General features: G+C 32.6%; 1 protein-coding gene across 6 annotated transcripts; it reads left to right on the top strand.

The window, feature by feature from the left end:
• Positions 1-435: 435 nt before the first annotated feature.
• Positions 436-25,176, top strand: LOC111621181 (protein NPAT-like). 6 transcript variants are annotated; one of them, XM_023363259.1, is made up of 15 exons: positions 436-1,088; positions 6,543-6,614; positions 6,695-6,865; positions 13,173-13,282; positions 13,354-13,516; positions 13,913-14,927; positions 17,992-18,133; positions 18,281-18,424; positions 19,284-19,374; positions 21,242-21,411; positions 21,481-21,754; positions 21,829-21,936; positions 23,884-24,707; positions 24,915-24,935; positions 25,010-25,176. In XM_023363259.1, exons 1-15 carry the CDS (start codon positions 890-892, stop codon positions 25,070-25,072), a joined length of 3,567 nt encoding a protein of 1,188 aa, XP_023219027.1. In that variant the 5' UTR covers positions 436-889; the 3' UTR covers positions 25,073-25,176. The 6 variants fall into 6 exon arrangements, with proteins under 6 accessions (XP_023219027.1, XP_023219026.1, XP_023219025.1 ...); XM_023363258.1 differs by adding an exon at positions 24,796-24,817 and having other exon boundaries at positions 21,242-21,754; positions 25,010-25,125; XM_023363257.1 differs by having other exon boundaries at positions 437-1,088; positions 21,242-21,754.
• The last annotated feature ends 37 nt before the right edge of the window (positions 25,177-25,213 follow it).

The raw sequence follows: 25,213 nt of genomic DNA, 5'->3' as shown, positions 1-25,213 counted from the left end.
TTGTCAATACTTCAATTTTTTTTTAATACAGTATATAATTCTCCTTTCTTTTTAAAATAACTCGTTCCCGTTTCTCTTCGACTCAGTAGCCAATTTGACTTTTTCTTTCCTGTATCTTATCTGATCATTTAGTGCCATGATTTTATATTCGTTCTTAGAGATTTGGGATGAAGATCTCCAAACTTTGCCTAATTTCTTTAAAGATGTAGGACCCCTTTTCGGTCGTTCATATTTTACAAAATATGAAAATGGCGGCGTCGGTCGTTTTAATGAAGTTTCTTCACTTCTCAAGTCGATGAAATTTAGATGAGATTTTTCTTTCCAATATCTCAGTCTATCGTGTAGGGCCACGATTTCGAATTTCTCACGCCTAAAATTTGACTCGTATTTCCATACTTTTGCTAATTTCTTTACTGATGAGACATTTTGATTCTGTCTTTGCTCTTTGCAGAAGTACAGAAACGATGATGTCGGTCGTTTAATATTCAAATCCTCCATGAATTCTCGAGGGTTGATCGAATCGAAATGAGCCATTTTTATTATTCTTCGAATATATTTTAGACCGTTTATATATTGTTGCGTGTAAACAATGAATTATAATATCTATTTATACTAATACAATAGTTTAAATGAAGCTATTGTTACAATTGTAATAGTGATCTATCGTAGGAAATTTTCAAACAATATAAATGATTTTAAAAAATTATTTTTAACTCTTTCCGCTTTGTGAGCATTAAAAGGGCCTTTTTTCATACTCATCATGGATTTGGAAAGGTCCACAATGGGAAGATGCTGGATGGTGAGGGATATGACCGGACTTATTCGAGATAGACTACTCATGAAAAATCTCTTGAGTTGCTAATCCAGATTTGATCCCGGATCCCCCAGTATGGCGCGCTTTGCCTCGGGGGTCTTCTTTTCAACAAGCCCATTACGGTGCGGCCGAGTGGTGAGAAACGTGGCCCGATGTATCCGAAATAATCAGCAACAAAAAATTGCTGGTGTTTTTCAACTCGTCCACATAAATTCTGGGTACCCGGAGCAGCAGGCTGCAACTTTAACCGCTCGGCCATCCGGACCAATGACAAGTAAAATACATTTTTATTCAAGTCGATTTAAAGAAAATTTGCAAAAATGATAAAAGCTTTATTATTTTATTACTTTTTTAATGTAAGTAAATAATAATTTCCGAAATATACATTTGGTAGCATTTGGGCAATTAAAAATATACATCCTTATCTGGCAACACTTACGCGACATTAGAAATTGACATGAATTGGCAACATGCATCTATTCCCGCGTGAAGGTGCCAAGATGGTTTTGTTTTGTTGCTACTTTTAAGGTTTATTAATATGTTTATGTTCGTTACTGTAAATTTTACTCGCGAATTAAAAATTACACAAGTTATTAAGCTGATTTAAGTCTATTAAAGGTAAGGATAATAATCAAAATAGCTTTTAATTACAGGTAAAACGTGGAATATGCATCAACAATACAATTCTCAGTAACATATTAAAGCAAATAATACATTTAATAGTAATTTAAATGATAAAAATCTTTAATCCCTTAGCGTTAAAGATATTTATCAGTTTAAATACTTAATATTACACTTCCATTTCAATGCAACTATACACATTGGATATAAGAATTTATAAATAAAAAAATCAAGTTTAAGAACAAAATATAATTTTTTTAGATGATGTCCATCATCAGGAATTGATTGCAATTGGTTTAAGTTAATACATTTTATATTGCATTACATTCGTGCCAGTTTCGTGTCGATTGTTATCGCATTGCAGTCGGTATCGAAATAGTTGACCCGGGAGTTGCGCGGAAAGTTGTTAGCCTTGTCGTGGAGCACGGATGGTGAACGGATGAGAAACTATCCAATATGCAACATGAACGACTTCATTACTGTTAAATTTCAGTTTTTTATTTAGCTTGGCATGTCGTCGTACTTTTCTCAATTAGCTTCATTAAGTTTGTTTTAATTAGAGAATATTTATAGAAGTCTCCGAACAGGCGAATTAAAACTACAGATTGTACACAATCTTCTGGCGAATAATATGTATTTGAATTAAATAAGAACGGAACGTTTTTGATCTCTTTCGGGGGCTTGAAAAAACATTTTAAAATTAGAATTTATAATCGTTAAATTCTATCAATTAGAATCGTTAAATTCTGTAACGATTGACACTTGATGCAGACCCCTGAAAGATTCTGAAAACATTTTATTTAATTCAAATACATATTATTTAATGGAAGATTGTGTGTATGGTAGGTAGTTTTTAATTTTAAAAATATTCATTAGATTTATTTAAAAATCATTATTGTACGTCTAAAATTTTGGTGCACAACTTTCTAAAAATTAATTTTGTGTGCTGTATGTCACATGGACTCATAGGTTCCACTTCTTGGTCTTAGAAGATCCAAATTCCAAAACCAAACTTCTAGAACATGGTCCTGGTGGTCTATATAAACGTAGATAGCATGGATCGTGACATTGTTTCTTGTCCCTATGCTAGTCAGATCTATTACACATAAGACCAATGGCTGTTGAGAGGGGTGCTGAGGATTTTTTCCTGAACCAGAAGAAAATTTTTAACAGTCTGTAGTGATTCATACTCCTATCAAGTAATAAAATTAAGACTACTTTTTATTAATAAAAAAACATTCTACATATTTCATTTGTTAAAAAAGATGGCAAAAAAGGAACTGCTTTATTCCTGGACTCCATACCAGTGGGCCGCGGTAAAATATCAAACATTGACCAGTCCGCGGCGATAAAAAGGTTGGGGACCGCTGCTCTACACCACTGATCAGACTCATCTGTAATGGGTATCGTCATTCGTCATCAATCAGTACTAATATATTTTCTTTTTTTTAACTGATTGTAGTGATGATTATATAAATTATTGTTAATTTAATTTAAAAGCTTAAAACTTATTTAAATATTAAACTTGTTTATATATACTTTCTTAAATGGAATATTTTTATCTAAAATCACAATATTTTGAATGCGTAATTACGGAATTTATTTCATTATTTGTATTATAGTTAGAATAATTTATTATTATTTAAATAATATAATTTAATAGTTATGTTTATAACGTATGTTATAAATTAATGAAGTTAACAGTAATTGGCTGTCGTTACAGTTGCAGACAATATAAACATAAGCATGTTTATTGCTTTGAATAAGCAATATGCTTATTCAAATTTGAGCAGTTATGGCATCATATTTAAAATTGTATGCATATTTGGGAATTTGAGAAGGAAAATGTTTAAGAAATATATAAAAAAATAAATCAGAAGAGTATATAAAAAAGAAATGAAGTTGAGATATGAGTGGAGATTACAACATGAATAATAAAGCTCATCTACGGGGTTTTTTTAAATCATGAACATGCATAACCTTTTCTCAGAGATAACTAGATGATGATCAAACAGTTAAGGTGGCAGCCTACTACTCTGAATGATCCAAGATTGAATCTGGACAAGTCGAAAAACACAGGAATTTTTGGGGTGGTCCATCGGATATACTTGGTAAAAAAAAGACCCTTTTGGTGCCCACAGGGCAGAAAGAATTTTAAAAATTTTCAAAGAACTATGTCCTGTTCAGTTTCTTTTAAGAGAAAGATATGAATATAATAACCAATCAATAAATGTAATTATAAAAGGTAAAAACATTAAGCACATGTAGATTTTATATGTAATTATCAAATATTTATTGTGATATTGTAACAATGCCGGACTGCAATTTTTAATCATATTTTAAATTTAAAATACACCCTTTGTCAGAAAAGTTCCAGGACAAAGCTCATAAACTTCATATCTGAAGCTTTGGAGAATATGTAGAAGACGTATCTGTTGGGATATAGATAACATTATATACTAAAATAAATTATTAGAACCATTAGAGATATTTATGATACCAAAATCTTTTGATTACCAATTATAGTGCTTACTATAATGGCATTAAAATAGTCACTTTATTTTACTTCCTTGAATCAGGCAAGCTAATAAATAGTCAGTGATGTGCTATTAAAGATATGGAAGATATATCTTCATCCTGAAAATGATGTTGTTTGTATTAATTAGTTGTTGTTGTTCTGATATTCGTTAATATTACCTATCTATTGTCTATCTACAAATTTTTTGTAAAAAAATTTATGTTGTGGAGTCATTCATTTGCTTTATCTAGTATATTTTCCTTTCAGAATCCCTGTTTTTCTTGGGAATTCACCTCCAGCCTTGCTGCAGCTTTTCCGCAACCTACAAGAGGGTGAATTCCCCATTACTATTACTTGATCCTTTATATGTTCACTCTAATGAAAAATGATAGTTACATACTGCAAATAATGGTTTTTGTCACTAAATTGTGTGTGAAGAATTAAATATTTAATAATTTTGAATGTAATTATAATTATTTAACACATTTTTTTGTGACATTTCTTCTAGATTGGTAGACTGGTGCATTTACAAACTTTTTTATATTAACTTAGTGTTACGAATAATTTTATTTTTTGTTGAAAGCAAATATAAGTTGATAAGAATTGTAATTCTTTGACTACTCGATAGAAAATACTGAACATAATTTTGCTCTCAGATTGCCAAGTTAAGTAAATTGTGATTGTTGGCGTACTCTCTAATCCAGTATGAAATATATTTACAATATTGAAGATGACATATCAATAGAAAAAAGTAAATTTTCAAAATGTTATGAAGGTCCATTCACGAATTGTCGGAACGCAGTCAATGCTAGTGGAGTCGACTTTTCTTTACAGGCTCTTCTCACCTATGCTTATGCAAATTGCTTGAAAGTTTCCACGATAAGTGTAGGAAGAGAAGAGCTTATAAAGGAAGATCAACTCTGCTAGCATCAGTTGTGTGCCGATGATTTGTGAATGGATGTTTGTAAGACTTATAGTCATTTATGTTCCACAAAAACCTCATTAGTGGAGACCATGTGAACAGGAGTACAATACTAGTATTTTAAGTCTGATAATGGATTTATTTAGGTATTTTCATTGATTTTTCTTCAAAAATTGAAGAACTATACTATAATTATGTGAGTTGTGACTGGTCAGATAGCTGATGCAGCTAAGATGTTTGCCTGCTGCTCCAAGATACCTGTATTCGAGTGTCGATTGGATTGTCAGAAATTTTCATGGGCCCAGTGCCTCGTCACCTAGCTGATACCATTACAGACTTTTACTATAATTTTATTCACTTTCCAGCAGTAACTGTTTAATAAACAAATGTGTTTGGTCGTATTTAGGTTTTGTTTAATGTTGCAGCTATTACTGCTGAAAAGTGTGAGGAAGGTTTGATTTTTCCGTTATAAGTTAGTTCCAGCTCACAAATTCAATAAATTTGTATTTATTTGTTCATTTACCTTCCAACCTGCTTATTCCAATTCAGCTGGCTGATGCCTGTCTTGACAGATATATGCAAGATGGAAACCAACCCTAGCCCTTGAATACTACTCTTCTTTGTATCTCTTATATGCTACTGTGGGATTATAGAGTAACCGCGGGTTAAAAATAGACACCAAAATTCAGCTAATACGTTTATTTTCAAAAATTTTATGAAAATACATCTGCTTACTTGTTCTTCAAAGTTTTTTACACAATTGCAACATTCATGCAGATGATATATTTGTGAATATTGCAAACAAACCTTTTGCACTTATGGCATTTTATTGCTGTTTTTCAGTCTATTTTTATAGGACATGCCGAAGAGCGATCTTGTTTTTATTGATTTTCTGGATTTAAGGAAGATGTGTGAAGTTTGATTGGGGTTAATTTGCAAAATGTTCTTAGCAGTGTTCATAGACGAGATACTGATGTTTCGGTAATTCTGACCGGTGCTGTGTGAATATAGTTTGCTTTCGAAGATTTATGAGAAAAGTCTTTCTGGCTTATGGTTTCTTCTTTTTGGTGAATAAATTACTGCTGTGTTCAACTGCAGTGCTACTCTGAGGTCTTCAGTAACCCCACTACCTATGTCACTGTAAACAACCGTGTACAACAGATGTCTTCTAACACACGAGTAAATGTTAGCCTTATAAAAGAATTTGTGGAGGAAGAGAGTTGCAAGAGCTGTCAATTCATAGTGACAGCAAAAAGAATTTGTCGTGGGGATACTGTATGCCCCAAAGTAGCATTTAAGGGCTAGATAAGGCGTACTTGCGGGACATACACACTCACTCACACGAGAGAATTTAGATACACTAATTAACCTAACTACTATCATTGGGATACAGGAAGAAACTGGAGTACTCGGAAAGAACGCATATGAATAAGAAACAGATGTGCAGACTTTACATAAGCATTAACGCCACCTCGAATCAGTTTATCACGAACATTATAACCAAATGACATTATTTGCGGACCTGTTGTATTACAACATCAAGATGCTCAGCGTAAATCATAATAGAAAATTTATATTAGTCATAAAACTAAGTTAATATATATTGTATTTTATTCTTAAAAATTTTTTATTTAGTAATATGACGGGAATTAATTTTTTTTTAATAGAAGAAAGAAAAATGAGAGAGTGTCAGCCGACAGATAATTTTATGCCCTCAGAAATCGCACGACTTGTTCTTGGTAAGTGTATTATTATCTATATTATACAACTGTTTTTTCATTATTATTATTTTAAAAATAATTTTGTGCTTTTATTTCAGGTTATTTAAAAGAAACAAATTGCGCGAATACTTGGGAAATGTTTCTTTCAGAAAGTCCGCATTTACACGAATACAAACAGTTATTTAATGAAGGGAAAGAATATCCGACTAATTTCAACGGAAAGAGCTTATTAGATATTCTTCATTATTACTACACGGCATCATTAAAAGGTTAGTTATTCAGAGTTTAATATTAATTTTTCTATATTTTTTTATTGAAATTTCTCAGATTTTAAGAAGTAAAAACTTTTTTCGGCATGTGTTATGTAGCCTTCAATTCATATTTATTGATAAGTCTGTCAGTTCTTATTGATGAAAGGCTGTTATCTATTGTATCAGAATTAACATATCTTGATAAAAAGTATATCTAAAAATGTATTTTCAACCAGAAAACAATCAGTTTTTAGATTCATCCTTTTCATATCACAGGAACTGGGCTCACTCACTTCAATTTTAAAAGGGTAGAATTTTAAAAAAGTACATTATTTTTTCATAACAGTTTATTAATTTTACAATACAGTAGACTAAGGAGAAACTGAATGGGTTCAAATTCTTCCACAGCTTCACTACAGAACATTAATATCTCTGTAATATCTAACAAAAGAGGCCATCTTCCAATACATAATGTCAAAGATATACAGTATTTTTAGCCAATTTAAGCTGGAGAATGATCTTTCTGCAACTGGATTTTTGAGTTTCCTTAACCAAGAAACATTTCGCTTCCTTCGCAAACATCCAGTATTTGGAAGATGTGGTCTTCTTTCTTTTTATTAAAATCTTGGATTCTTCTTTGCTCCATTATCATTTCTGCTATGAATTTGTCTTCATAGGTATCGATACATTTGAACTCTGATTGGTAAGTTTAGTTTGGGTCTGACAGTTGGCTTCATTTTAAGGTTTGTCTACCTTTAAGGTAACATAATTGAAACTGTTTTTATGTTATTTTTCAGTTGAAATGCTTCAGTCGACACTTTTGTTTCTTGCAAATAAGAATTTTTTTCTTGGGCTTCTATCATGTGTTTTTGAAGCTCTTAATAAAGTGACATGGATTACGACATTTGTTTTTTCTGGTTGGACAGTATTGTTTCAGTTTGAAGTGCTTCATCTCTGGTAATATTTCAGTTATAGTTTCTTTCAGAATAGCTTGTCATTTGTACCATTTGAAGCAATTGAATATGTTATATATGAATCTAACAATTCCTGAATAATTTCTGACAGCTGAACTTATAACAAGATGAGACTACGAGAACCGCAGTGAATATAGAGCTAGAGGGTGGTTTGCTTGGATGTGGGTTTGAATTCCATGCATTTTTCCACTTGTGAAGGCTACGAGTGGGAAAATGCATGCTTGCTCCGTTATATTTTTGACCATGTAGTCAAGATATATCATGCGCGCATGAACACACACACACTCACAATGCATATATCTTACATGGATATCAGGGGCTATATTCTGGTCACCGTCTCTGGTCTCTTGTCTCTCACAAGCCGGTTGCTGATTGGCTAATTCAAATGATTAGCCAATCAGCGACCTGCTTGTGAGAGATGAGAGACCAGAGACGGTGACCAGAATACGGCCCCAGATTATCTGACTAGGGAGGGCTTAGGAAACACAGAACAATTTATCTGACTGTCAGTACAAAATTTTTTGAAAGACAACATTATGAATAGTAATGAAAGAGAGTTTTTAGCTGCATTACTATCAAATGAATTATGTGTGACAGGGAATGAGGACAGTTTAAATTTAGTTTGTTCTTTATTAACTGTTGGAAATGATGACAGAAAAATATATTTGGAAATATTAAAACACACAGAAACGGAAGACAAAAAAAATTAGTGATGATTGAATACTGTTATGAAGAAGTCGTGCCAAAGTACAGTGATTTTTTTTGCATTTCAAAGCCACTTCTGAATGTCAAGGAAAAGTGTACAAGTAAGTTAGATCTATTTACATCTATCTGTCATTTCTGTTTATTAGGTTATTGCTATTGTATTATTGTTACTGCTAAGTTAATTTGTATTATTCTATTTTTATTGTAGAAATTTATATATATAGTGCAATGTATGGTGAAAATATTCAATTTGAATGGACTAGCATGCCAGTAGAAAAAAAAATTTTAATGACAGTTTTGTACTTAGCAATGAAGAATCTTTGATGATTACTAGTTTTTCTTATCTAAAGAATTTATATATTAGTTAAAATATATTTAGAAGATATTAAGATTATAAAGATATTAAATTTTATATTTTCACTCACTAATTACCTCTCTTTGTTTGCATATTTAGGCAAATTGCTGACAGATTTGGAGTTCAGAAAAGCATTTTAAGTTCTACCATAGCTCAAATTTGTACTCATAAAGACTATTTTAAAGTGATATAATAGAGAGAAGTACAAGAAAATTGTCTTATTATTCGAAGAAAGACGACACTTTCCTGATGTAATGGGAGCTATAGATTGCGCTGTATCGGTTGTAAACCCTACATGTTGGACATTAAGTGTTTATTAATCGGAAAGGCGGTGCTTCCATTATTCTATAGGCTGTCTGTGACCATAGACTTAGTTTTGCAGATGATGAACATGTTTTTGATTGCGTCTCCTGGACAAAATAATGGTCAAAGGTTTTGCTTTTATTCTTAAGGATTATCACTTGGGAGATTCTGCTTATTCATGCAGAGTAAATTCATTGACATTTTTTTAGTGACAATGGTCATTTAATGATCAAAGATAAATGTTATAATTACTTACGTAGTGCAGCATGTGTAATAATTGAGCATATATTTGGAATTTTAAAAGCTAGGTTTTGCTTGCTAAAGTTTATTGACGAAACATGAACTCATTTAATTCTGCTTGTTGCAATTTCCTACCGTTATTTATGTAATCTAATTTGAGAAAATGATAGCTTAAGTCTCAATTTTGTGAAGATTTAAGAAATGATTTGTCGATCATCAATAATAATGAAGAGATTCAGCAGAAGGAAAGAATAAAAGAAATTCTATTAAACAATCGTTGTATCTTTCTAAACAATATGTAGTAGGAATATCTAATTGAAATTTATGTGGAAAAATAGAGATTATTGTATTATTGTTTAAAATATTGCTGATTAAATTGATTTAATTATAAGAATAAAAAATGTAAAATGAAATGTAACTGCATAATAAATGACAATAGCCATTACAATGATATAGTGATCATCTTCCTTGCTTGTAAGTCCTTTTACAAAGTATCTTAATTCTCATTTAAGACGTTAACTAATATGGAAAGCATTCCACTTCTTTTTTTCATCTCATTTATGCTTTCCTTCATTAACTAATGTCCAAAATTCTTTATCCTGCTTGTTTTTTTATTCTAATTTCATACGTGAATCTTGTGCTCTGTTTACTTTATTTCTTGTTAAGACTGTATGCTTTCTGGACCAATGTGTAGGTGAGTCATTATACAAAATTAAACATTAACTGTTTTCTCTCTGTTCTATTGTTGGATTTTTATGGACACTTAATAAATTATTTCCTTTTTTGTAGAATAGAGGCCCATTTACATTATATCCCTTTAATTAATGGTAATATTGATTCATTAGTCTAGAAGAATTTAAGCCCACCAGTGAATAAGTGGATAATCGGCTGGCCACATAAGAGTTTTCTGAATTTTCTTCACTTGTACAATACCTAAATAGGGAAACGTTTCTTATAGAAAGTCTTCCTGACAGCATCATTCCTTAGTAGATTGCCCATGTGTTGCATTGCTGTAACCTATCAAACCAAACGGGTAAATTTCATCTGAGAACAAAAATACTTCAAATTAATAACTTCCATTGCATGTAATGTTAATTAAGAAACATACAAATGTGTTCATGCAAAAGACACTTCTTATAGTTATTATTAGTTTCTAATGTGTACCAGTAAATAAATTAGATCATTTATTTTTAATCTAATGATTGATTTTGAGTTGCAGTTTTCAAACTGCAGATCTATTCATTTCCATTGTTTATTTGTCCTTCATTAATCCTGAAAACAGAGTTAAATAGATGAAAATTGAGACCGGAAATGGAAAGCTTACGGACTGGAGGCCCCAGTTAACTATATATGAAACTTCTGGTTCTGACTAGAAGTTGGATTATTTCAATTCAAAAGTTTCTCGAGAATGGTTTAGATAGATAACATCTTATTTTTAAATTAAAACACGATTAAAAATTGCAGCGCGCCATTGTGATGTCACAATAAGTAATTGTTTTACATTAGTAAACGTTCCAGGTAAACACCCGAGATACAAATTCATTAAGTGCGAATAAGTGACAGTTTATCTTCTACAGTTATGAAATTTGATGGCCAAAATCTGTTATACTATGATTTAAATATTTATGCAAAACTTCTTTGTTTGCTACACAAAAAAAAAAGGCAGTACTTAATAAATAAGTATACATTGCTAACTTGATTTATACCCTGTAAATTACACTTTTTATGTAAATTATTGGCTAAATGTAGTTAGAAATAACATAAGTTAGCTAATTTTCAACAGAACAAAGCCATGAAATATGTTTAGCTTTGCAACTGTTTGATGATTGTGCAGGAATTGTTCAATCAACAATATGTATGTGGCAACTTCTGTTCCGTTGAAAATCAAATATTTTTATCAAATGGAAGCAGCCATTTTTGTATGGTTAAGGTAGCATATTTCTTTGGTCTGAGAGTGAGTGTTAACTATCTGAAAGTGGGCAGAATCCAATGTCACTTAAGCATATCTTTTCGGGTGTGCTTGGATAACGCACCACCAAACATAATTTAGAAATGCCTGACGTTTTGTCGGCTAGTAATGAGAAAGCTTTAGATTTATTAATATTTTTTACCGACTTTCCTAAGCTAACTTAATGACTGTATTTTAGGTTCTGTTCCTTTTATACACAGTATTTTTTGATGTTTGCAAATAGTTCTTCAGTATATTGTGGTTCGATACTGTAGAGGGATCCAGGAATTCCGGTTTCTATGTGGTCCCTTTGTCAATCTTTTGAGAGGATTTCAAGTAATTAAACATTTTAGTTTAGAAAACTGACCTTGATAAAGGTCTTTGCCTTGAACAGCAAGACAAGGATCTTCTAAGAAGTTCAAAAATGTTTGATCGTTGAAGATTTACTAGTTTTAGAAGGTCTCGGACTTGTATTTTTAGCAAATCAATTTAATGACAGAAATGTTTTTGATCTAAATTTATAGATCTTTGTCAGTTACTACAAGAATAGAATGGGAATTAGAATACAGTTACAGAATTTAAGATTTGACTAAAGAGAATGCCTGCTGTTTTAAAGTGCACACATATGAAGCCAAATTAACTGGAGAAATGGGTAGCAAAAAGCAACAACTCCTCTTAACCTGATTTAATTAATTAATGCGAAGTATCAGCCAAATTATCTGGCTATTTTTGGGGTATCCCATGTTCTTCACTACCCTTGGAGGCTTTAGACAAGGGAGAAAGCTCTCTGACGCATTTGTTATTGGATTAAAATCAACGTATAGTCTTCCCCAACATATAACCCACATTATCTTTTAAAAGTTAATCTCAAATGCAGGTAATCTGCAGATTACATGCAAAAATTTACTAAATTATAACTAATATGATGCCAATATTTCTGATCAAGATCAACAAAAAAGCCGAGATGATGACAATACTTCGTAAAAAAAATGTCCTAGTTTACTAAATTTAATGTGTAATACAGTACTTTTAATTGTGATTGTTAGTTAATTATTGATTGGAAATAAATTATCTCTTAGTAAAGAAAAAGAATAGTATATTTTCGTTAACTGTTGGAACCTAACCCTGTGTTTTTCACTAGTCCTTTGTTTCGTATAGCACAGATTCATATAATACCGCACTTTTTTTAAACGTAACTACTGTTTTATATGAGGGATACTCGTATAAACAAATAGAATACAAATAAATATCCCTCATTTTTAAATTTATTTGAATGAAATAATAACAAAAAGCTAATAAACGAAGTCTTTAACAGTAAAAAAAAAATATATATATATATAAAAGAAATGACTCCTAATATATAATGACTCCTAATATATTTTAATTACAAAGGATTAATCTTACAAAAAACCAAACTTTTCTTCTTTTGTTGGAAGATTTTTTTTTTTTAATTAGCCCCCGTGGGCACTAAGTGAGTCTTTTTTCCGTAACCATTATGGGTTTGGCTAGGCCCACGATGGGGGCAGCTGGGGGACGGAGCCTGGATACGTTGGGTTTCGTCCCTCATCACGGGATGGACGTCAATGTATCGAGGATAGACTGCCCATTACAAATTTCTACAGATTTGCTTGCCTAGATTTGATCCTGGGTCCTCAAGAGGAAAAAATAAATAAATTTTAAACTATTCTTTGATGGAAGTTAATAAATGAAAAGCTTTCTTTATATTAATCTTACAAATTATTAGTTATTTATTAAAACTTTTTTAGAAATAAAAATTAACTTTTAAAATTTCGTATTTAGATTCTACAGCAGCAAGCGAAATGAAATCCATTATCGAAAGGTTAGAAAATTCAATATCTCAGTTGAGAAACTACACATCAGAGTCTCTTCATCCGAGAACGGCAAAACAGGTAAAATACGTTTTCTCTATTTCGTATATATGTATTTTTATTATTTTAAACTAAAATAATGATTAATTTAGTTGAGTATAGGATGCATTAGCAGGCAGACAACACTGCAGTGTGTTAGGACACTTTCCAATATTGCAGCTACCTCCAGTCAAAGATCCCAGCCGAACAGAAATGAAATCAGAAACAATAATATTTTGAGTTTAAATTCTTGTTCGGATAGAAATATAAGAGTTGGTGAGTACGACGACATTTAAAGCTAAAATATATAATCAACCGTTTAAAACAGTGATTCTCAAAGTATGATCCGTGGATCACTGATAGTCTGTGGGCATGCGCCGAATGGTATGTCGACTGACCTAGACATTTTTCGAAACTTCAATTCTACGTTCAGGTATAGAAAAGACGGTTTTCACATACTAAATATTTGTTATGCCAGGTTAATGGATAGGCAAAATATTTTGGTCCCACAATCTATCATTATCTAAGATCATAGTTACACAATAAGAAGTAGATGGGGCATAGGTGTTTGCAGTTCATCTATGACTTTAAGTGGTCTGTGGATCAATAACTTTGAGAATTACTTGCTTAAAACATTTTATTATAAAATGTTTCTTTAATACTTTATTTTAGAAACTCAAATGGAAGTAGAGCAAACATCGCCAAATATATGGAATGATTCGAATTCACAAATTTCACGTATCACTCCTGTGTCGTCTTCGTCCTTTATTAATGAAAATCCTACTGTACAAAGTAATGAATACCATTCTAGTAACCCTGTGGGTTTTGTTAATTCCTGTTTAAATAAAGAAACTGAATTAGAAAGAGCAAAATCTGATCATATGAAAAATGTATCTAAACAAAATTATGTTAATGTAAATAGCTCTGTATCATTGTCAAATAATATATCTCAGGCATCCTCGTCTGTTCGTCTAGAACCCGAAATAACGGAACATTGTACAGAATTATCGTTGTTTGATAAGAGAAGTTGTAATAATTTCGCTAAGCAATATCCCTGTTCATCTAGTCATTCTGCTCAGTCTTGTCATCATACCACAACGCAACTGATCTCATCTTCCTCAAAAGAACCTATGTCAATTTGCGAGAATGAAAACGTCTTTGTTACCCAGTGCCATCAGCAAACCTGCTCTTGTGTTTTGTCTACGGGTATTAGTCATAATTGTAATTTTTCCACTTGCATTTCTTCGGCATCTGCCAATAACAAAGCATCTAATCAATATTCTACTAGCAACAATTTAAGTTCACTGACAGTTCATAACAGAAATACTCCTACTTTACCTTCCGTTTCAAATAACACTTCTGTTTTATCTAGAAATTCGATAGAATTTTCTTGCCCTTTACAAAATGAAAGAACCAATATATCGCTAGGAAATAACAATGAAAGTATAAATATCACATCCACTAACAACTTTGATTGTATAGCAAGAGTGAATTTATCGTCGGCTATAAATCAAGAAGTTAGATCGTGTGCTGTGGGCCACTTCAATTTCCCGATTTCCACTTCGACTATGGAACATTCACCTTCTTCATTATTTTCTCAGCAAAGAAATTTATTACCGTCTTTAACCACTCCTGTTAAAGATCTGATGGAATACGAAGATTACTTCCGTTCGCCGAAAAGGAAAAGGTATACGACAGTTGTTATTTTTCATATTTGTTTAAGAATATTAATGTGGTTCTGTTTATCTATATTTTATTCAAAATATCCAACCGATTAGCTAAAATATCAATTATTCATTTTATTGTTTCGGTCTATAAAGGAAAAATTTGGGAAACTTGATTCTTACGCTTTTGATTATCTACTTAAACAAGATATTGGCTACGAAGGAGGACTCTCTGGGATGGTCTGAAAGTCTTGTCACCCTCACAAATTTATTTGAAGTCATGCATCATTCATTTCAGATTGCAACAACAGCTCCAATGGTGCGAAAGAACACTCGAGTTTATGGGCTGGGACTGGTGTTAATGTCCACAAACAGGTGTTAGCTGATGCATAGATCAGCACATCTGCCACCCACTTGTACTGAGCCATTTTTCCATGTTATAGGAGCATGTGTCAGTCATCTGAAATGTATGATGAAGTGCCCTTGTTCTGTCTAAACAATGTACACATTTGTAAATGTGTAGAATGTCTGCGTAACATATCTCCAATGTATTGAAGGTCACGTGTGACCCTCTTGTCCTCGAGGAATAGCATATATTTTTGGAATGTTGCTGGAGTATGTGTTATTTCTCTCAAGGACAGGACCACTTACATCAATACATTGCGACCACTTTAAGATTTTTCAATGCTAGACTGAAGGAACGTAATGTAAACTTAAAATTAATGTTGTTATCACATCTTCTCATAAGAATGACGTCAGATTTACATAATAGTGTATGTTGTTTAGACAAAATGAATGCACATATAATTTCTCTCATTTGGAAATTTTAACACCTTTATTGTATAAAAATAAATTTATGTTAATTTGAATATATTTGCTTCTTTGTCGAAAGTTTATATAGTAAAATGGATCCTCTGCATAACAGAAACCTGACTAAATGGAAAGTTAATCTCCAAACTGAACAATTTGTTGTATAAAATACTACGATAGGCCCGAAACCTGCATAGTGCAGAAGTTATTTGGGGTATCAATTAAGTCGAAAGCAGAAGTTTTTGGCTTAACGGCAGCTAAGTTTTAAAACACAATACTTTAACTTGTGGAACAAAATTGCTGTTTAATTAACCCCCCTCCTTCTCTTCCAGTGTGGATGTCGTTTATGGACAGCCCCTTACCATAAGTTAACAGTAAAAAGTAACTCAGTTTAACAAGATATTTCTCAAAACCTATCCCCATGATTAAGCTACACACACCTGTAATTACATTTTCATGATAACGGCCGACTTTAAAAAATAAATCATTAACATCTATGAAATTGATTTAGTGTAATTCTATAATAGTTTATAGTTGAAAAGATAAGTTGCACATGATTTCCAGGATATCTGTGTAATTTTTCAGTTTATAAGTTATTAAAATTTATATATTTCTTCAGAATTCCTCAAACATTCCATCAAACAAACTTTGATGAATTTTTGATGACGTCTTCAGGAATTGAATTCCATGCCTCCTTCACCCAATGAATGACTTATTTGCATTCAGGAGGATGCTGATTTCAGGTGGAAGTGTAAGACTTTTTGCCCTGCAGCATCCATGCCACATATTGCTCAGAATAGCACACCTTAAAAGATTGGTTCCCCGCAGACATCCAAAGCTTGGATGAAGCTGGTACATCTGGAGTGTTGACCTGAAATCATCCTTCATAGAAACCATGATGTGATACCTGTAAGTGTTCCAAACCAGCAGCCATTGATGAAATGCTAATTGATCCCAGACTTTTTGCAGCAATTTGATGGTCAGTTTTTCATCCATCCAACCATTTTGCTGAGTGAAATTTTGAATCTTGATTTTTATCACTTCTTTATCTTTGTAAACGTCTTTGAATACAATAAAAGTGGCAAGTTTTTTCTGTTGGCTTTTATGCTTAAGAATGCAACGTTGAAGAGAGATTTTTCATTTGTATCAGCACAGAAGAAGAACTGAAGCACCCAAGCGTCATTTTCACTGGCATATTCGTCCAACAGGCAGTCTTTTCCATCATTCCATTCATATTTCTCTTTTATTCTCAGAGATCAGACAAACAGAATGAACTTTTTCAACTTGTAGCAGAGTTCGTGGCTTATATTGACATCAGGAGATGCTTTTTCTTGCCAGGAAATTTTGCAACCAACTGTGATCGGTTTCAAAGTTCTCCACAGTTGTGTCATAAACAGTTCCACTGTTGAATATTTCCCTGGCATTCCTTAAGACTATTTTCTTCAAAACAGAAAGCTGTTTGCTTCAGATCTCCTCTCTCTAATCCTATGTTTTTTCTTCAGTTCAATCTCCAGTCTTCACTTGTAGGTTTCTTCCACCTCCTTGGAGTTGTCTTCTTTTGGAGTTGCTGGATTTAGTGCTAGTTTGAAGTTTCCCTTCATCACAACATTCTCAAATCCTTTTTGGGTCAACTTTGTTGTACTTTCTGGCAGCTGCCTCTTATTATTTGTTTGCAAAAATTATGGGTTCAATTTAAAACTGATTTTATAGCTGTGAACCTTTTTTGACTATTGATGCTTTAAAAATCTCCAAAATTTCACAAACTTCTTATTTTAACTTGCAATTTGAATAAGTATCCTAAGGCAGATTATTATCCTAATGCTTATTCATTTGAATGGGTTCAAAATCCTCAGCATCTATTTAAGGCAGGCGATTATTCAAAACTCGACAATGGAGAAGATAGTTTTGTATTCTGCAATCCGCAAAGTCGGAATCGCTTATCATTATGCAACGTGAGTAATCTTCACGAGTAATCTACTCAGCTGAATTAATTAACGGGTACAATTTTAAAAAAATGCTAATGTTTTTGATCCAGTTAATGGGCCATCTTCAGGTATGGACAGTTGAAAGTACAAAGATTCCACTTTCAAACCATCCACCCAAAACTTTGAGCAATCAGCGAAACATATCAGACTTTTTAGTTCTGTTTAGATAAATTGGTATATAGTGGTTATACTTAAATGGATAATAACTACTATTAAAAAAATTGTCTTTCTACTTCTGGTATCCTTTATAAAGATTTAATTTAATTTCTATAAAATCCTACTTTCCTTTCAGCCTTCTTCCAAGGAGGAGGTTGTTATCTTCATTTTCTCCGACCGTCTGTCCGAACAGCGAAAACGAAAGTAATAGGAAAGATACAGGAATAGTTTCAGAAGAAATTACTCATCCGGAAGAAGAAATTATTGATTATGGAGGAGTATGTTTATAATTAAATTCCATTTACTGTAATTAGTATCAGTTAATATAGTACCATTATTGTCATTTAGTAAGATTTTAATATTTTATTCTTTTTTTATATTAACCAAATAAAATAAATAAATGTATTTTACAAAACTCATTTCAGATATTAATGGAAGAACTGATCAATTTCCATCCTTTATTTGAGAAAATAGCAGAAAACATTAACAAAGTAGTGAGCAACAATCATAATCAGCCGATAGATACGACCAAAGCGATGACCGATAGCGAAGCATCTTTATCGTCTCAGGTGTTTATGTTTCACTTTTATACTGTTTTAAAATCCAATTGACTACAACAAGTAATGTTTACGACGTGACGTATAATATTAAAGAAATAATAATAATTTTAAATATTTTTCTTTTACTAAATACTGTTGACTTTTAATACAATAGGTGAATATTAATAATTTGCTGTTTACTGTATTCAAAAAATGCTGTAGTGTATATTTCAAGATACAAATGAACAAAATAGAGATACTTCAAGGAAACAAACAATTTAAGTGAAGGAAAAATGTTTTTTGAACCTTCATTCAGTTTACGATATCATTTGAAATGAACGCCAGATATGGCTTTTAGTGGTGGTCTGTAATTCTCTTTATTTTCAATTGCTCCCCAAATGTCCTCCCTTTTATTTGAAATTTTGGTTCCTGGGTTCTTGATTAAATTAAACAGTTACTGACTCGAATATCTCCTTGTTATATATGATTTTCTTGTAATATTGATCATAATCAGCCATCAATATTGATTTTACGTAAACATTTTGTCACAGAGAGGTGGCATACAATGGTTATAAGCTGCAATGTTCGGGACTACCGAATCTTTGCATACATTGCAAAGGTTTGACAGTCTCAAAAGAAACTTGGCTGGTGGACCTATTGGTAATTACAAGACATCGATTTTGCTAATGGGTGATTTAGAATTACCTTTCTTTACAATAATTGCTATTTTTTCTTTTTTCATATTTACACACTTAGTAACTCAATTTAACTGAAAAAAGCTCTTCCTTATTTTTAGCAATAAATATATTTTACTTAAAACTTCATTTTAAACCTTGATAAAAAGGTTTAAAACTTCATTTTAAACCTTGATTTGTTGTTAATCTTTTAGGAGAGTCACGTACCGGAAGCATTAATTAAGGATATCTTAAACAGGACGGAATCCGATCCAGTATTTGAAGAAGTTCTAACTTTCCTATGTGGTACGTTAATAAAAACATTTGTAGTTCTATTTGGATCCGTGATATAATGATTTATAAGTTACAATTTAAGGGTATTTCAAAATTACTCTGACAAACTTGGGATGCTTTCTCACGTAAAAAAAATCAAAAAGATATACGAATGCAACTGCAGAAATGAATGGTTTATAAGAAAATGATACTTGAGAATACACAAAGATATTACACATACTTTATTAGCATTATTAAGAGATGAAACCTACAGTAAATGTTTGAAATGTTCTCCATGCATGTGTGTACGCACATTCACTCATTGGATTGTAAATAGTTGCACTTGTTCCAAGCTCCCGGACCATCCGTAAATGAGATTCTGAATGTATCCAAAAATACGTTGCTCTTGACTGCGCATTATTGGAACAGAAAAGATGAGTGATTTTAGATGTCCCTGCAACCTCAGTCTGATGGACTTTTGTAGTTGCCGAGGCAAATCTGGGATGTGTGCAATGGGATTGACTCTGCCAATCCATTGATATGGATAGAAGGTATTTAGATGGCAAGTATAATGGCTAAAATTTGGATGTTCAGGTTGTAGGCGACACATCCTCCAAGAGCAGTGGTAAGATATTTGATAAATGTGTGCACCTATGATAGATTCATCAATAATACCAACCCACACATTTATCCAAACTGTTGATGTTACACACAATGGCCTCCAGCATAGTTCTGTAGTTCCACAATAGTTTTGCCATGTACTCTTCTAGAATTATTAATTTAAATATACATGTGTTATATAACCCATAGAGTTTTATCTAAACTAATAGTTCTGAAAGCGAAGATCGGATGGTCTGGGTAGCATAATTGGCAATTCATCTGCACAGTAAGCAGAAGTTGTGGTTTAAGTCCCACTTTAGCCGATTCTTTTCTTCCAAAATTTCTAAATTAAAAATTAATCTATTAAAATTAATATGCGATGGTGGCATATCTGATTACCTCTTGCCAAATTAATTAGTTAATCGTTAATGTGGCTCAGAAATTGCGTTAATTTGGCTGATTATTTTGCATTGATTAATTAAATTGAGTTATGAGTTGTAATACAAACATTGCTTCATCTGTAAACAGAACAATGGAGGCAACTGAATTTGCAATTGGAGAAAGTTTCTCACAGTAAATAATTATTCATGCAGCAGACCTTGCTCATTTTGATAAAGATAGGGATATAAACACTGTGTTTTTGCAGTATCCTTCAAGCAGTTGCAACTAGTTTCCTGGTGCAGACACAATATATTCCAGGATATTGCCTTCTCTCTCGTTGTATGAGCATTTCTTGGTCTTTTTGTCACCCAAAGCAGGTGCTAATTGTCTTGTTTCTGCAAGATGTTAGTACACTGCAATAAATGTTTGGTTAAGCTTGCTGATACAGTTCTTACACCTTCATGTGCTCTATGAAAATCACATTGCTTGTTCTTGATATGGATAATCTGCCATTGTTACACACTAACCCGATACTTATTCCACTAGCACTCCTGCAGGAATTCTAGAAGGATTTTTGTTATGGCAGTCACACCACCTGGCAAAATGACTGGGCCTTACAAGAACAACACTGTTCACCAAATAACCACCTGGACATTTGATTTATTTGAATGCATTTTAAATGTCAGCTTTGTAGATGATTTTTACACTTTTGACATTGATTTTCTTGTAAACCATTCATTTCCAAACTGTGTTTACAGGACCTTTTCGATTTCGAGTAAGAAGCATTCTCCAAGTCTTGCCTTAGTAATTTTGAAAAACACTGTATGTAGTATATAACGATGAAATTGACTGTGGATTATCAATAAAAAGAGTATAAACACGTGATGATAATAAGATTACTTTGTTTTTGGTATTTCAGAGAAAGTTGATTCGAGTAGAGATAGCTTCGAGAACGAAAACATTTCCCAAGCGAATGACGTTCAAGAATCCATACAGTCGGGAAATAAAGAATTGCCTAAGCAAAATCTTCCATTTAACTCATCTGAAATTTTGAATGATACCAGCACAACTCTAAAAGAGAATGATGATGTAAGTGTTGCACAGTCTTTCCAAGACATTAACAAACAATGCTTGAATAAAGAGAATAATAATACTCAGAACTGTAACAACGAGAGACCATCGACTAGCGAAACTAGCAACACATTGCAGAATCCCTCCATTGCCGTATGTTCCGAATTGCCAAACGTAGAATCCGAAGTTAATCTTAATACGAACGTTTCGTTGCCAGCAACAGTAGATTCAAATGTACGGATATTAGAAAATGGACTCAATACCAACGTGACTCTTGCAAGTAACTTTGTCGTACAGCCTACTGCCGTGACTCCCATCAAGATAAACGTGCCAGACTTTCAGTTCTTAACAGTTTCTCCAAGTATGTAAAACAAGGTGGTATCCCATTATTTTGTTTATAATTTAAAATAACAGTATTTTTTCTGCACAATCTAGGTCATTTATTTGGAATGCAAACTCTTCTCAGTTTTGAGCCAAAAAGAACCCCCAAGAGAGTTCAACCCATTCAACCTAAATTAACGGATGGATCTTCTTTGCTATCCAGTAAGTACCAGTTAAGATTTTGCAAAATAATCATAAAAAATAATTGAAACCCAATCACTTTTGAGTTCTTATTGAAAAGTTCAGACTAAACAAATAGACAGATGCCGTCACAGATACCGTATATAATGCTAACCAGTTTGAGTCAGGACTAGTTCCAAGCGTAAGATTTCTTCACACATTTTCTTGTACAGCGAACACTGTTGTACAGTGTGGTACAGTTCTTTTCAGTAGACAGTTCTGTGGAATCATCGGTTAAGTTACCTTGCCATGTTAGAGGAATAGAAGAGCTCGGCATTTTTAATACAAGTAAATTGATAACGAGAAGAGAAAACAGTGCAATTTAAAATAATGCAGAATAAATTAGGAATAGATATAGTATGAGAAGTGAAGTCAATGTGTATTTTTGTTAATTAGTACGAGACAAAGATCAATCCATGTGATGGCAATGAGGGGAGTTTTTGCTCTCTCTAACAATCTCCTTAATGTAAACTGTCATTACGAATACATCGTAATTTTTAATTTGTCTCCATTAAAAAACAAACACGACTTTTTAAACAGATGCTAGAACCCGAGCTTTTGGGTCATTTTAAACAAATAAAGCCCGACAAAAATAAATTTTTCATAATTATTTTATCGAGTGAATTATAAATTCTCTCGAGATTTGTTCCCAGACCTGCCCTTGAAAAGTGTTTTTGATAATAATCGTACTAATTATATTATGTTTCAAAAGCTATATACAGTAGAACCTCGATTATCCGGATTGTTCAAAATAAACAAAAATTTTACGAATTTGGTGATTTGCACTTGACGAATTACGACACTGTTTATGTACGTGATGGAATGCATAACTTTTTTCATTTCAATGTCTCACCCGGCACAGTGGTCGTAAACTCTTAAATATATTTTGCGTCGTAATAAAAATATAACTTGACATACGTATTTATAAATAATTTATACTCAAATTACATCATTTCTATAACCAAGGGCGGTGTAAGGCATGGGCAACGTGGGCCACCAACTATGGCTTACGGTCTGAAGGACCTCGTGCCTTGAAGGTTTATGCATTACTTAAAAGCCGAGAATGCGACGAAAAATTTTACTCGTCATAAAACGATAAATAGTTTGTCAAATTTTTATTCATAAAAATGCAGTTTCGACTGCTTTTTATTTTATAAAATCCGTCTTCTTGAGCTGCCAGAGGTCCTTTTAAACAATAGGTAGTCTGTTAGCGCTGGTCAGTAGTAGTACAAATTCAATAAAACATTTGTTTCTTGAAAATTTGATCACGATTTAAATACAATATTTATTTTTAATATTACCGATATGTCATCGAAAAGAAAACGTGTTGTATTCTCATTAAAAGACAAATTAAAGTATTTGTTTCGATTATCCGGATTTTTCCTTATCCGGACTACCTTCATCTCCAATTAGTCCGGATAATCGAGGTTTTGCTGTATATTGTTTTTGCTCTTATTCATCTGAAATGTTCGACTAGAAGCAGATATATTTTAACAAAAATAAAATTGTACGGCATTTGGTGTCGAAGTCCAATCCTTGAAACTTTACAGAATAGCATTGCTATAAATTGTTTTTTTATTAATTTTTAAATGCAATTTCAGTTTTTAAACTCCAAATTCTCTTGAATTTAAAAATTAATTTTAGATCACATCGGTGGTCCCTAAGAGGGATAGAGTTCCTCCCAAACATCTTTTTATACAGGAGGTACATAGACATCATCATTCTATGGAAGACTGTACCAGACGTGATGGCATTTGTAGAATCAGTTAATGACAATTAATTTTAGTTAAAGTTACTTTCTATAATCAATTATTGATTATAGCAACCTTGCATATATTTTACTAAATATTAATTCTTTATTATTATTATAAGTAATATTTTTTTCATTTTAAATTATACATTTTAAGAAACAACATTTTTTCTTACCAGATGCAAATTCTACTTGCGTTCTACAGCATAATAAACAAAGAACACCCAATGGAAAGAGGCCGAAAAGGCAGCGATGCCTGAAATCAAAGTTGCAGAAAATAAGCGAAAATACGTCTATTAACCAACTGAAAGCCAACAAGCCTTGCAATAAATTGCCGTCTAATCCCTTGCAAAGCAAATTACCTCAAGAAAATTCGCAACTACATTCTCCTCCCAGAAATGCAAATAACAAACCAGAACAGATGGATAAGACCAGCCCGCAGTTGAAATCTCTGGTGACGTCGGCTCAGGCACTGGCGGGTCGCTCGTGCCGTACTCCAAAGGCACACGTGAGAGTTTTGGATTTTGGACCCGAAGCCAATGCCGCCAACAGCAAGACCAGTTACGTGAACAACATTAAACAGAACAATTTGATTGCCCAGGTCGACCTTCCCTCAGAAATCGTTTTGGGAAATGAAAATCAGGTTTCGGAGGACAAGCAAGAGATCCACCTGGGATATCTAAACGAGACGGGCGAACTCGTCATCTATCTTAACGATCCGGAAGCGTTGAACGAAAGTGTTGTCACGGTGCCCTACAACAGCGAAATAACCATTCCCGCCATCGTAACTTACACGTCCGCAAACCAAGCTTCAGAAGTGGCAATTGTAGAGAACACGGAGAATGCAAATGCTGCCAATGACAGCGAGATAGCAGAAACACTGGTCTCTCTTGCCAGCAGCGGTCGAAATGCAAGTAAACCCACACGAAGCAAACAGAACAAGACAACAGGACAGAGTTCAGCCAAGAGGAATTTTCAAGCGATACTTCCCAAGAAGCCACAGGTAAAATTCTTTTGGAAATTCAGGTTATATGTGGAATGTTTATTGAATTATTTTCATTTGTCGCAATTTTCTGTATTTCTCGGATTAGAATCTTTCAAAAACCTGCTAAGGTATTTATTTATTCTATTGTTGTTCTCTCTCTCAAAGATTTTTCTGTTCTAATTTGAAAGGAAATTATGCAAAATTCTTAAAAATTTTTTTTTTCAGAAAACAAAGCAGAAGTCTCAGGTAAGCCAAATGATTCCAAAATATTTTTATTTGTTTGTTAAACAGAAAAGCATTTTAATTTCCTTTTTTAATAGGATAAGTTGCTGCAAGGCATGGATGTGGACAAATTTCTTTCGAGAGTTCACCAGGGCGAATGAGAAAACAAAGATTTGAAAATGTGTGTAATACAGTGCCTTTTGAAACATTGCAATGACTTATGTAAATATTCTTTACAGTGAGGTATTTGTTGTTTTAAACAAACAAAAGAAAACAATATATTTGTGAAAATTGTATTTTTA

The sequence above is a fragment of the Centruroides sculpturatus genome, unplaced genomic scaffold (genome assembly GCF_000671375.1).
Source record: "Centruroides sculpturatus isolate CEXI.00-Female unplaced genomic scaffold, Cexi_2.0 scaffold132, whole genome shotgun sequence".
NCBI classification, from domain to species: domain Eukaryota; kingdom Metazoa; phylum Arthropoda; class Arachnida; order Scorpiones; family Buthidae; genus Centruroides; species Centruroides sculpturatus.
The sequence above is the reverse complement of the archived record's forward strand: the minus strand, read 5'-3'. Positions and strand labels throughout refer to the sequence as shown.

Coding starts and splice junctions, on each gene's coding strand:
- LOC111621181 (XM_023363257.1), top strand. CDS start 890: ATGGCGCGCTTTGCCTCGGGGGTCTTCTTTTCAACAAGCCCATTACGG. Junction 6,866..13,172: donor CTACACGGCATCATTAAAAG/GTTAGTTATTCA, acceptor TTTCGTATTTAG/ATTCTACAGCAGCAAGCGAA. Junction 13,283..13,353: donor ATCCGAGAACGGCAAAACAG/GTAAAATACGTT, acceptor TGATTAATTTAG/TTGAGTATAGGATGCATTAG.